Below are 13,520 nucleotides of genomic sequence, written 5' to 3' on the forward strand. Positions count from 1 at the left end.
GGTGTGTCTGATGACAGTTCTACCGGGTTCTATCTTTATGATAATGTGTTCATGAGGAAATGGAGACCTGCAACTGTACCCGCATCAGATCATTGGGAGTTAAAACAACAAATTGTGGTACCTACGAAATATAGACATACATTGATTGCCATGTCCCACAAGTCTAGTCTAGCAGGACATTTAGGAGTCAGGAAAACAGCTGAGAAGCTGTTGACTCCTTTTTATTGGCCAAATTTGATGAGGAATGTTGCAGAATTTTGAAAAATTTGTGATATATGTCAAAGAGTAGGTAAACCAAACCAGGTAATCCAGCGAGCACCATTAAAGCTCATACCAGCATTTTGTAAACCATTCAGCAGAATTATAATTGACTGCGTTGGACCTTTCTCAAGTACTCAGAAAGGAAATTCATATTAACAATAATGTGTGTTGCCACTAGGTTTCCAGAGGCTATTCCACTCCGGAGTATTCATGCCAAGAATATATTGAGAAAGTTGGTGAAGTATTTTTCTTAGGTACGACTCCCAGAAGTAATCCATTCTGATCAAGGGAGTAACTTTACTTCAGGCATGTTCAAGAAAATTTTAAAAGGCCTACACATTGAACAATGGTTATCTAGTGCATACCATCCATAACCCCAAGGTAGTCTTGAGCAGGCCCGTGCAGAGGGGGGGGTGCTGAGGGTGCCCGACCACCTGCCCTGTGCCAAAGCCCTGTGCCCCAAAAGTGCCCTTCACAAAAATATATATAAATGAATGAAAACTTTTGTCGAATGGACGGCGAGAATTGGTGTACCGAAGAAAAAGGAAAATTTACGTGGATCTCAACATCCAGGAAGTGCCTTATTGTATTTATAGGGAAGGGGAGCGCTCATGGTGTAGTGGGGGAGTGATAGGGAAGGGGAAGGGAAGGGATTATTGAGGGAAATGGAGGGAAATGAGGAAGAGAGGGACATGGTCCAGGAGGCCAGGCGTCTTGTAAACAAGAGGCGGACCGACAATAATGATTTTGGTGACAACGGGATCAACAAAAATGTAAAGATTAGAAGTATAGATAAGAGCAGCACAGTGGAAGGTGATGATAGTAGTTTCCAGGGATTTAAAGAGGGTGGGGGGATACCAACCTCTCCTGATTGGCAAGACCAGAGGAGAAACTTGATAAGATGACCGAACATTAGGAAAACAGGTTCGGTAACGTAGCCAAGATTGCGCAGAGTTGAAAGATTGGAAGAACTAGGGAAGGCGAACAAAAATTTAATAAATGAAATAGAAGAATTAAAAAGACAGTTAAAAGAAGTAAAAGAGGAGAATGAAGAATTAAAGAGGAATAATAAAGACAATAAAGAGGCCATAGCAAAAGAAGCACAGGGTTGGAAAAAAAATCCAGGAAAACAGTAAAGTTGCATTTACTGACATAATTAAACAGCAAATGAAAGAACAAACTGAAGACTCAGTTATCAAAGTGATGAGACAGAAGGAGAATATAGTAAGAGACTTAGCAGATAAAAAGAAATGTATAATTATATTAGGAATGGAAGAGAAACATAACCTAGATAGAAATTCAAGAATCAATGAGGAAAAAGATAGTAAGCAGTTTACTAGAATTAGTTCAGGAAGATGAACCTGAAATCATGAAACAAATTGAGATGTTTAGACTCTGGTCAGATAAGACCAGACCAATTAAGATTAAATTCAGGTCACAAACGATGGCAGAGAATATCTTAGCAAAAACAGGGAAACTAGCAGCAAGTGAACAATATACAAAGGTATGGATAAAAAGAAAAATGAATAAAGAGGAAAGAGAGGAGGAAAAAATGAAAAGACATGAAGCTAAGGAAAAAAATGAGAGAACAGAGTCAGAAAAAGAGAAGTTCTATTGGAGAGTAGTGAATATGAAAATAAGGAAATACGACATACTAGAGAAAAACAAAAGGGAAACAGAGAATACAATGGAAGTGGCAGAAAACTAAGAGTGTCTTACACAAATATAGATGGATTAATAACAGGATTGAATGAGCTCAATGATTATCTGAAGGAAAAAGAACCAGAATTAATTGGGAATTGTAGAAACGAAATTAAAAGGTCCACTACCACCCAACAGTGTAGGCAATGATGCATATAATTATTGGATTAGAAACAGAGAGACAAAGCAAGGGGGTGGACTTATGTTCCTGACTAAGAAGGATATAAATGTGAGGTGTGTCACATATGGAAAGAATACAGTAGAGATGATTATGATCGAAGTGGAAGACAGAGATAAGAAGAGCAGAAAGTTTGTGATAAATTATGTGCCTCCAAAACAGCCTCGTGGGAAGAGAGTGAACATAAAAGTATGTTAGAAGACACAAGGATAACATTAAATAAGATAATGGAAGATGGAGGAAGAATAGTTATGATGGGCGACTTTAATTGCAAAGAAGTCTCCTGGGAAGAGATGACAGTAAAGGGTGGAGACGGCTCATGGGGAAATGTTCTACTCGAGATGATTATTAAACATACAATGACACAGTGGATACAGGAGAACACTAGATATAGAAATGAAGAACCATCGAGACTAGACTTAATAATCACATCTGAACCTAGAATAGTGGAAAAGATTGAATATAAAACACCAATAAGTAAAAGTGACCACATATTGATTGAACTGGAACTAAATGAGGAAAAATACATGAAAAGAAATGAACAATATAGAAAAGGAAGAATGATGTATGAAAAAACAAACTTTGATAAAATAAGAGAATTCTTTCAAAAAGAAAACTTGGAAGGAATATACAAAGAAGAAACAGCAGTGGAAGAGAAATGGGATATTTTGACAAAAATGTATAAAAAAGGAGTGGAAAAGTATGTCCCAAGACAAAAACAAGAAAAAGAATATGTAAAGTGCTGGTACAACAAAAATTGTAGGGAGTTAAAAGACAAAAGAGAAAAAGCTTGGACCAAATTGAAAGACAAAAGACCTGAAAAATGGAAAATATATACTTGTTATAGAAATTAATATGTACAAGCGTACAGAGAGAAGAGAAAATATGAAAAAGATGTCATAGAAAAATGTAAAGATCAACCAAAACTATTTTACAGATTTGTAAACAACAAACTGAAAAACAAACAAGATTTGGAGAAATTAAGACAAGGAGTTGAATACACAGAGGAAATGGAAATGGTGGAAATTATGAACAAGCATTTTAAATCAGTGTTTACAAGGGAGAACATACAACCTGAAGAGATCGAATAGAAAGAGAAAGTCCCTCCTATGAAAGAAATAGAAGTAACAAAGAATGAAATAATGAAACACTTGAGTTATCTTGATGTTAGAAAATCGCATGGACCAGATGAAATGGCAAACTGGATTTTGAAAAAATGCAGGAATGAACTGGCAGACAAAATACATAGCATAATAAACAGTTCCTTGAATTGAAAGAAGGAAAAGTTCCAGAAGATTTGGAAAAAAGCAAATATAGTACCTACATATAAAGGGGGAAATAAAGAAGACCCTACCAACTATAGACCAGTCTCTCTAACAAATACAATAGCAAAAATTTGTGAAAGAATTATCAAAAGTAGATGGGTAAAGTATTTAGAAAAAAAATGTGCTAAATCCAAGGCAATTTGGATTCAGACAAGGACGATCATGCGTCACCAATTTAATATGTTTCTATTCAAGGCTAATAGATATAATACAAGAAAAGAGATGGATGGGCTAATTGTGCATTTCTAGACCTAAAAAAAGCTTTTGACAGAGTACCACATAAGAAGTTACTTAAGAAATTAGAAACTGAAGGAGGAATACAGGGCAAACTGCTTAAATGGATGAAAGACTTTTTGCAAGGAAGAAAAATGAGAGTAGTGATAAGAGACAAACACTCAAAATGGGATGAAGTAATAAGCGGTGTTCCACAAGGAACAGTTCTGGCCCCAATAATGTTTGCTATATATATTAATGATATGAATGAAGAAATTGAAAGTTGGTGACACAGAAAGAAATAAGGGACCAAATAAAGAAACTCAATGCCAGAAAGTCACATGGCCCAGACGGAATAGTGAACTGGATACTAAAAGAATACATAGATGAACACACGGACAAAATACACAAGATAATTGACTTCTCACTCAAAGAAGGAAAAGTACCACAAGACTGGAAGAATGCTAATATTGTACCAATATATAAGGGAGGAGACAAAGAAAATCCAACAAATTATAGACCATTATCCCTGACAAGCTCAAGTGCTAAAATATGCAAAAAAGTTATTAAAAACAAATGGACTAAACACTTGGAAAAGAACAAAATATTAAACCCCAACCAATTTGGATTTAGAAGTGGAAGATCATGTACTACAAACTTAATATGCTTTTACTCAAGATTACTAGACATAATACAAGAAAGAGATGGCTGGGCAGATTTTGCCTTCCAGGACCTACAGAAGGCTTTCGACAAAGTACCACACAAAAAACTAAGAAAAATTGAACTAATAAGTGGAATACAAGGAATATTATTGGAATGGATGGGAGACTTCTTGCAAGGAAGAAAAATGAGTGATGCTTAGAAAAAAGAACTCAAAATGGGTAGACATAAGTGGAGTACCCCAAGGCTCTGTGTTGGCTCCGATAATGTTTGCTATTTATATAAATGACATGGATGAAGGAATTAAATGCTACATAAACTTCTTTGCAGATGCAAAACTATTGAAGAAAGTGAGTAACGAAGAAGACTGTAAATCTTTTCAGGGAGATCTGGACAAAGTCTGGAACTGGAGTAATAAGAATGAAGTGAATTTCAACATTAAAAAATGTAGTATAATGGAATTTGGAAAAAGCAAAAATAGAATATCCAGCAAGTACAAAATTGGAACAAAAGAAGTTACAAAAGTAATTTCAGAAAGAGATCTAGGAGTGATCATTTCAAATGACATGACACCAGACAAACATGTAAATAAAATAGTTGGAGAAACATACAACTTAATAAGATCAATGAAAGTGGCCTTTGACGACATGGACAAGGAGATGGTGAAGAAAATCCTAGTTACACTGATAAGACAAAAAAATTAGAGTATGCAGCAACACTATGGTCAGCCAGTACAAAAAAAACAAAGAAACTAGAAAGAATTCAAAGAGCATTAACAAAGATGGCACCAACACTCAGCATGCTGACATATGAACAAAGATCAGAAAAACTAAAAATATTAACTCTGGAGCAAAGAAGAAAAAGAGGCAATTTGATATCCATATATAGAATTATGAAAAGGATGGAAATCCTTGACAGGGATGACCTACTAAAATAGGACAATAGAAATACAAGGTGACACAAGAAGAAACTTAAGAAGGACAGTTACAAAAGAGATCTGAAAAAGAATAGCTTTCCATATAGAGTGAGAGATACATGGAATAATTTAAAAAAGAAAACCGTGAATGCTAAAACTATACAGCCACTATCCGAGTTACGACCTAGATAGGTTCCGACCAACCAGTCATAAGTCGGATCCTATTCAAAATGGCCGACACAAGGGTTCTACTCTAGGATACATGATATCAATCTGTTGCATTTTTAAGTAACTTTTTCTATTGAATACTATTAAATACAAGCTGTTTACTGTTATTTATCAATACTTTTTAGTTTCATTTTTATAATTCTTTCTATTTTTTTTAAATGTTTTAATACTGTACTGTATTTCAGTATATAAACGTATGCAGGTACTGTATGTATATACTATACCTATATATATACACACACACGTATTAAATATAACCTTGCTTACCATTTTTAAGTTTTTTAAATTGTAGTTTCCTTTTAATAATAATTTTTTCTTAATTCATCAATGTACTCTAAATATATGTGAATTTTAAGATCTATTTTTCTCATCCATTTCAATCCATTCTAAGTGTGAGATATAGGTACAGCAACGACTGCAACAGCACTGTAGGAGAGAAGCCAAACGCAGAATATGGGATCCAATATATTTAACGTTGCGCCCAGCAGGGCTTCTCCCAAAATAACATAGTGGACTTTTTTAAGGCTATCAACCCATAAGGGGGTCATTAAGCCTGGTGTGAAGTTGTTCCGTCTCTACTGTTTTTTTGTTTTGTTTTTGTTTTTTTTTAACACCAGTTTCATGTTTGTTTCTCCCCGCAAGCTCGGGTTATATAAGGAGTCACATGTTTGTCCACTATGTTATTTCTGAAGAAGCCCTGGTGGGCGAAACGTTAAATACATTGGATCCCATACTCTGCGTTTGGCTTCTCTCCTACAGTTGTATACAGTATTGTTTTCAGTTGCTTAGTTGTTAATATGATATGGTAAGTTAAAGAAAGAAAATACTTATTATAGTGTACACTCACTATCCGAGTTACGACCTGTGCGACTTACGTCCACCCGTACTTACGACCACATTCAGCAGATGCCTACATGCACATATTATGAGTTTACTGGTTTACTGTATGTTTGCACGTGGCGTCCAGCATCCTGTACGACAGTTACGGCAGCACAGCATCTCACCAAGGTTGCGCTGTCTGCCATAATTATGGTATTTCTACCATAATTTAGTGTGTGTCTACCATCTACCATACGATGTCTACCATATACCATAATTTTACTGGAATTGATATTATACCGTATTTCGATTCCCAGTTCCCACCGATAATCAGGGCAGGTGGGAATAGTCAGAAAGAGCAGTTTTGCCAGATCAGTGATACACGCTTCCCCGAAAGCCAAGACAGAGAGTCGGTTTACAGTAGTCCTGCATTCGTACTTTTCATTCTGGTTCGAGTTCTCTATTGGTCGAAAGTCGAAAGCTGTAGTGTACGAACATGGATACAAATAGCTTTAACCCAAGTCTATGATATTCCCGGAGTTCTGAAGTATAATATCTTATATTCAATAAGACAATATATCTCACTGTACTATTCCATGCATAAAATATTTATTTGATGAAATAACGTTATGCTATGATTATCATTCTTTTCTTATGAAGAGAGACCAAATGTTTTCGCATGAGAGGCGACGATTGAGCCCAGTGCATAGAAGCGAATCTTGTATTTGTTTTCATGTACATTTGAGGGAATTATTTTAAATGTTATTAAGCCTTTATTACTTCCTCTTTTTATTAATTATGCCTCGACCAGCGGATACCAACGGATCCCCCATGGTGCCTCACCAGACCTACTGCCTGATCTTTCCCTCGACTGTACGCATGAAGAAAGTGTAGATGACGTGCAACCAAAAAGTGGATTTTAATTTTTTTGTTTTTTACATGCCTATTTTCTATTTTTTATATTTTGTATCTTTGTGTTAATTTGTATTTTCGGTCTCTAATAAGAATCCTGTGTAATATATTTTCTTTCTTTATCCTATCCTATTAATTTATTATTATTAATTTATTATTTAGTATAACAATCAAAGAGTATAGGATATTTTGCACTGAGAATGTTCTACAATGAGGCCACAAACGAGACATTTGAGCTGGATTTACACTCTGCATCATATGTCCTTGAAGATACACCTCGAATGTATACGGTCTGAGTTACGACCGTTTCGACTTACGACCGGTTGGTCGGAACCGATCTAGGTCGTAACTCGGATAGTGAGTGTATTCGTATTAGTAAACTCATAATTGGCATCAGCTAGATGTGGTCGTAAGTACGTAAATATCCTTCATCCATAATTCATCAAACTCTTCCACAAATGCCTTAGCTGCAGGCGCATCACTGCTAGCAGCCTCACCTTTCGATAACACGTGGTGAACCTGGTAACGCTCTCGAAAGCAACGAAACCACCCAGCACTCACTATGAACTCATGTGAAGCGTATTCTTCACCTGCACGTTCTTTCCACATGTGAAATTAACTTGTAGCCTTACTTTGCACTGCTTGCAACGTCACTCTCACATTTCTTTGCCTATTATTTTCCAACCACGTGTATAGCAACTTTTCCATCTCTGCCATAACTGCTGTACGCGATGCCGGTTGCCACAATTATCTTACACGCTGTGCTGCCAGACATGTACAGTAAACTCATAATAGGTATCTGCTAGATGTGGTCGTAAGTACGGGTGGTCGTAACTCGCGTACGTCGTAACTCGGATAGTGACTGTACATGACTTTAAGAAAGAACACTCCACACTCCCTCCACCCTCCCTCTTATCTTAGCGCCTCCTGAATGACGGGTCATCCCTGCACCTTGTCCACTGCCCTGGGTCAGAAGCAGTGTCGCAAGACACAGCACATCCACAGCAAGGCCACTTCATTAAATCGGCGACCCCCCCCTCTCCGTCCCCCCATTGCATAAAATGAGAGGACAGGGAGAAATCCCCTCGGGCTGCATCAAACTTTGCTCACACATACTACCTCACCCCCCATCCCCCCGCCCATTCCACCTTATGCAATCACAACATCATCCATATACAAATAGAGAAGGTAAATACACACACATGAAGGTAAATACACACACATGAATGTAAATACACACACATGAAGGTAAATACACACACATGAAGGTAAATACACACACATGAATAATACAAAAGAGTGAAGTGCCCAATTTACAGCCCAAAGCACCTGCCCCTTGCAATGTCTATGCACGTTACTGGTCTGGATAGATTCCACCAAACTCATAAGAATATCCTCAGAGTATACTGTGAGGAACTCTGAATAGATTGGGATGAATGGATTCCACTGGCTTTGTTTGCAATTAGGGATGCAGTACAAAAATTGACTGGATTTAGTCCATTTGAACTGGTGTATGGTCATGAAGTCAGAGGTCCTTTAAGTATGATGAAAGAAAAGTGGCTTGGCAAGAGTGATGAACCACATTTATCAACTTATGTATCAGAATTCAAAACTGGGTTGATTAAAGCAAGAGAACTTGTTACAGAGAATCTAAAGGATGTACAAGAGATGAAAACTTGGTATGATAAAAAGATGAGGGCGAGAGAATTTAGACCAGGTGATAAAGTTTTAGTGTTGTTACCTATTCAGGGAGACCCCCTGAAGGGAAGATACTGTGGTCCTTGAAAAATTGAGAAGAGAATTGGAGATCTGAACTATATTGTGAACACCCCTGGTAGGCATAAGAAAAATCAATTATGCCATGTCAACATGATCAAACCTTACCATGAAAGAGAAGTGGAGAATAATAGAACATCTGAGGAGATTAGTGAGTTGAGTTGTGGCATGGTAAACATGGAACAAGAGATAGGTAATGAAGAGGAAAGAAAATTTAGCAGGTATGAAGGAAAAAACTTGGAAAGTTCGACAGAGTTGGGAAACTGTAAGTTGAGTCATCTAAGCTCTGAAAAGAGGAGTGATATTATCCATGAAATTAACAAGTTTATATCCTTATTCTCAAATACTCCAAGGTGTACTGTAGTAGAACATCATGTTGACATGGGTGACACTGTACTGATAAAACAACATCCATATTGAGTCAACCCACAGATTATAAGGAAAGAGGTCCAGTACATGTTGGAAAATAATTTGATAGAGGAAAGTAATAGTGCATGGAGTTCACCATGTGTGTTGGTACAAAAACCAGGTAGCAAGTCATTTAGATTTTGCACAGACTTTAGGAAGGTGAACCAAGTAACTAAAAGTGACTCCTACCCGATACCTAGACTGGATGACTGTTTAGACTGTGGGAAATGCAAACTTTGTCAGTTTGACTTGCTGAAGGGGTACTGGCAGATAGGTCTAATGGAAAGAGCTAAGGAGATATCTGCATTCGCAAACATAGATAGTCTATATCAGTACAAAGTGAAGCCATTTGGAATGAGGAATAGTGGTAGTACTTTCCAGAGGTTGATAAATGAAGTATTAGCAGGTGTGAGTGGACGTACAGTATACATTGATGATATAGTAGTGCACTCTGAAAACTGGGAAGATCATGTGAACCAGATAGCAGAGATATTTAAGAGGTTAAACAATGCCAACTTAACCATAAATTTAGTGAAGAGTGATTTTGTCAAAGCTCAAGTTGAATATTTAGGTTATATGGTAGGTCAAGATATGGTGCAATCTGTTGACGCTAAGGTGAAAATTATTAATGAATGCCCCATGCCTAACAACTGCAGAGAGTTGCTGAGATTTTTTGGTATGAGTGGATACTACAGAAGGTTTTGCAAGAATTTTTCAACTGTTGCCCTGCTGTTGACTAGGTTGTTGTTCAAAGGAGTAAAATTTGTGTGTGATACCCATTGTGAAGAGGCTTTTGTAAAAATTAAGAGAGGGGATGGCAGTTCAAATCCTGCCACCAGCGAAGTTGAACCAAGGGCATGGTTCATTAAATTCCATGCTACAAAGTCCTCTGTGAGGGGCACCGTCCTAGTCTTCCAATAGGAGGGAGTTTGTGATGTTAACCTATATCAAGAGAATGTTAGCAAGTGACCCTATACTTGTCAATCCTGATTTTGTGAAACCATTCAAATTTTATGTGGATGCGAGTGACACTAGAGCAGGGGGGTTTTGGTTCAGGAGAGAATATCAACCATTCAATATGTTATTTTTCCAGAAAATTCCTCCCATACCAAAGATATTATAGTGCAGTTGGGAAGGAAACTTTAGCCTTAATCCTTAGCCTAAGTCATTTTGATATATATCTGAGAGGAACTGGATATCCTGTTTTCATGTTTACTGATCATAACCCTTTAGTTTTTTGCGTAAGATGAAGAATGTTAACCAACATTTAATTCGATGGAGGTTGATGTTACAAGATTATGATTTAGTTATTCAACACGTGAAGGGGAAAGAGAATTTGTTCGCTGATACTCTATCCCATATTCCCTATTCATCATGAGTCAATCTGAGGATTGCCTCATGTCTTTAAGGGGGAGGGTGTTACCATACAGCATATGATATTCACCCCTTTTTGTTTTCCATTCTCTATGTATATTCCAATTCCTAAGAAAGGAAATTAAGTGGTTCTGAAATGAACATATTAACATATACGTTGTATGATTTAGGTTATATCCTAATTAGTGTATGAAAAATCAAGGATGTATTTGCTTTATTTTCTTGTGATGTATAATATATGATTTATGTTAATGACCATATATGTTGACATATCGGTTGTTGGAATTTGCTAGTTGTTGATCCATCCTGGAAAGAATGTTTTGGTCCTCTCTTCTTGGTACAGCCAAACTAGTAACATCAAATGTTACTCTAAAGGGATTCAAAATCATGTGCCTCGTTTTGGCATGTTTGATAGTAAAAGGGAGGAAATGCTGTACCAGAGAGAGCATATAATTAAGGTATGTAAACCCAGACTTTGTATTGTATCAAGGATTAATAATTATCCTGATTCTATTGAAGATGTAATTGATATTAAGTGATATCTATTCCATACCATGTGTGTGCAGATTATGTCAATTTGGTTACATTGATGATAAACACTTTAATACTGTGATTGATATTAAGTGATATCTATTCCATATCATATGTGTGCAGATTATGTCAATTTGTTTATATTGATGCTATTTACTTTATCAATTTAATTCCAAAGAAATAGGCATGTGGATATCAGAGTATAGATCTACTGAATGAATGCAGTGGTTATATGATTTCATTCTATATCTTATATGTGTAAGTTGCATATCTTGAGTTAATAAAATGATTAGTGTCAATATTGTGAACTTGAATGAGTGTCTATGTTGGAGAATCATTTTGCATTTAATGAGGAAATGTCGTTGTATACTTGAATTAAGGTTCAATATATGTATTTTTCTATATGAACATCTTTGTCTAACCCTCAGTAGTTGATGATCAATATCAAATTTGTTCGGTCACCTTTAGCAGATGAAGCAGTGCCACTAAATATAAGTATTGTCCTCCTTGATCTCTTTTTTAATCCAACTATTTTAGGTATTAGAGGTAATTCATGAGGCATAACACATTTTGATGTGATTCTACATGTTTTTATTATCATTTTATAGTTTTCACATCTGTAATATTTTTACTGTAGCGACATATTGAGTAAATTGAAATAAGTCAAATTTTATACTCTCTATATAGTATGAGAAAAACCAATGTATCTTTGCAAATGGCTTATCATGAAACAACTTAAGGTGTAACTGTACGTGTATATATGTTGATTTACATTTCTTTCTGTTCTGAACATCCTTATGATCAAGGCCTACTTCTAATAACAAAGCCATATTGGGAACATTTATTTATAATAACATGTACAGATCACCCAATATCTGGAATTGCTGTGTATGAAAAGGAGAGGAATCTGTCAGAATATGAAGAGGAATCTGTCAGAAAATGAAAGTGTAAAAATTTTTTTTTTGCCATGAAAGGATCTATATGGTTGTGACAAAGGATGATGAGATCAATGGGCAACATAGTTCTTCTGATCAAGCGATAAAGTAGTAAAAACAATAGTAGTTTGTCAACAAGAAAAGGATGTAAGTTGAGGAAATAGTTTACAAAACAAATCTCCACAGTAATGTATAATCATAGTAAGCTCTAAATTCATGCCAAGTACAATGTCCTCAAAGCACTAATGCTTTGTCCTATAATCTAACTATTCTCTCCAGCTCCATTCAATTTCTCCTAGTCTACTATAAGAAAAGGCAACCAAAGATATAAAAATATTTTGAGCGGTTCTCATTATTTGTAAATTAAGAAGAGATGCCCACTAACATAGGTTTAGCTCCATTTATACTGATCAGGGCAGTTCAAGATTTATCTCACCTGGAAAGATGATGAACCCTCTCCATATTGTGATGAAGAGGTGTGAGTTGTGAACGCAGACAATTGAGAGCCTCCAGGACCTGTCCACTTTCCAGAAGCTCAAGGTATTTCTGCTCCAACAGTAGAAACCGCATTTCCTGCAAATTTGAAAAAAAAAAAAAAAAAAAAAAAAAAAAAAAAAAAAATTTATATATATATATATATATATATATATATATATAAATTTACATATATATACACACACACGGAAAGAGACAATATGTTTTCGTGGGGACCGGCAGGGTTTGTATCTGATCCAGTTATTGGGCAAATAGATTAATACAAAATGGAAAGCAACAAAGAAGTAAGAATCAACGAATCAACAAAGAGAGGGCTAGATGAATCCAGGATTGAGTCCCCGTGGGGAGTAATACGCAAGAAAAAAACATGTCTAAACAACACTGAAAATGACCAGCAGGTACATAAGTGATGAGTATTTCTCAGGGTTTAGGAGGCAAGGGGAAACAATGGAGAAAACCTTGGACACTGAGAGAGATTTTAGGATTAGCAGAGCAATACGAAACAGAGAAATTAACAACTTAGCAGATGAAGTGATTGATTTAACATTAGACTACAAAGCTTTCGAACTAGAAGTAACCAACCTACGTACAACGAATGAGATACTAAGGGAATTAAACAAACTAAAAAGTGAACTAAGTACAATAAAAAGAGAAAATGAAAGAAAAGAAAATGAGGTTATAAATACAAATGATGAACAAAAGAGGTACAAGAACAATTGAAAGCAGTAACGGAAAAAATTAAGAACCAATCAAAGAGACCGATCTGAATGAAATAAAAAAAAAAAGTG

The 13,520-nt window shown here is 36.0% G+C and overlaps 1 protein-coding gene across 2 annotated transcripts in view; it reads right to left on the reverse strand.

The window, feature by feature from the left end:
• Window positions 1-13,520, reverse strand: part of LOC143038543 (WD repeat-containing protein 26-like) — a 247,253-nt gene that overhangs the window by 157,533 nt on the left and 76,200 nt on the right. For both annotated transcript variants that reach the window (XM_076207869.1, XM_076207870.1), the window contains exon 3: window positions 12,674-12,810. In XM_076207869.1, the coding sequence (XP_076063984.1) occupies window positions 12,674-12,810 (137 nt within the window). The remainder of the gene's footprint in view (window positions 1-12,673; window positions 12,811-13,520) is intronic.

The sequence above is a fragment of the Oratosquilla oratoria genome, chromosome 24, assembly GCF_046742065.1.
Source record: "Oratosquilla oratoria isolate Oo_2021 chromosome 24, ASM4674206v1, whole genome shotgun sequence".
In the NCBI taxonomy this organism is placed as follows: Eukaryota; Metazoa; Arthropoda; class Malacostraca; order Stomatopoda; family Squillidae; genus Oratosquilla; species Oratosquilla oratoria.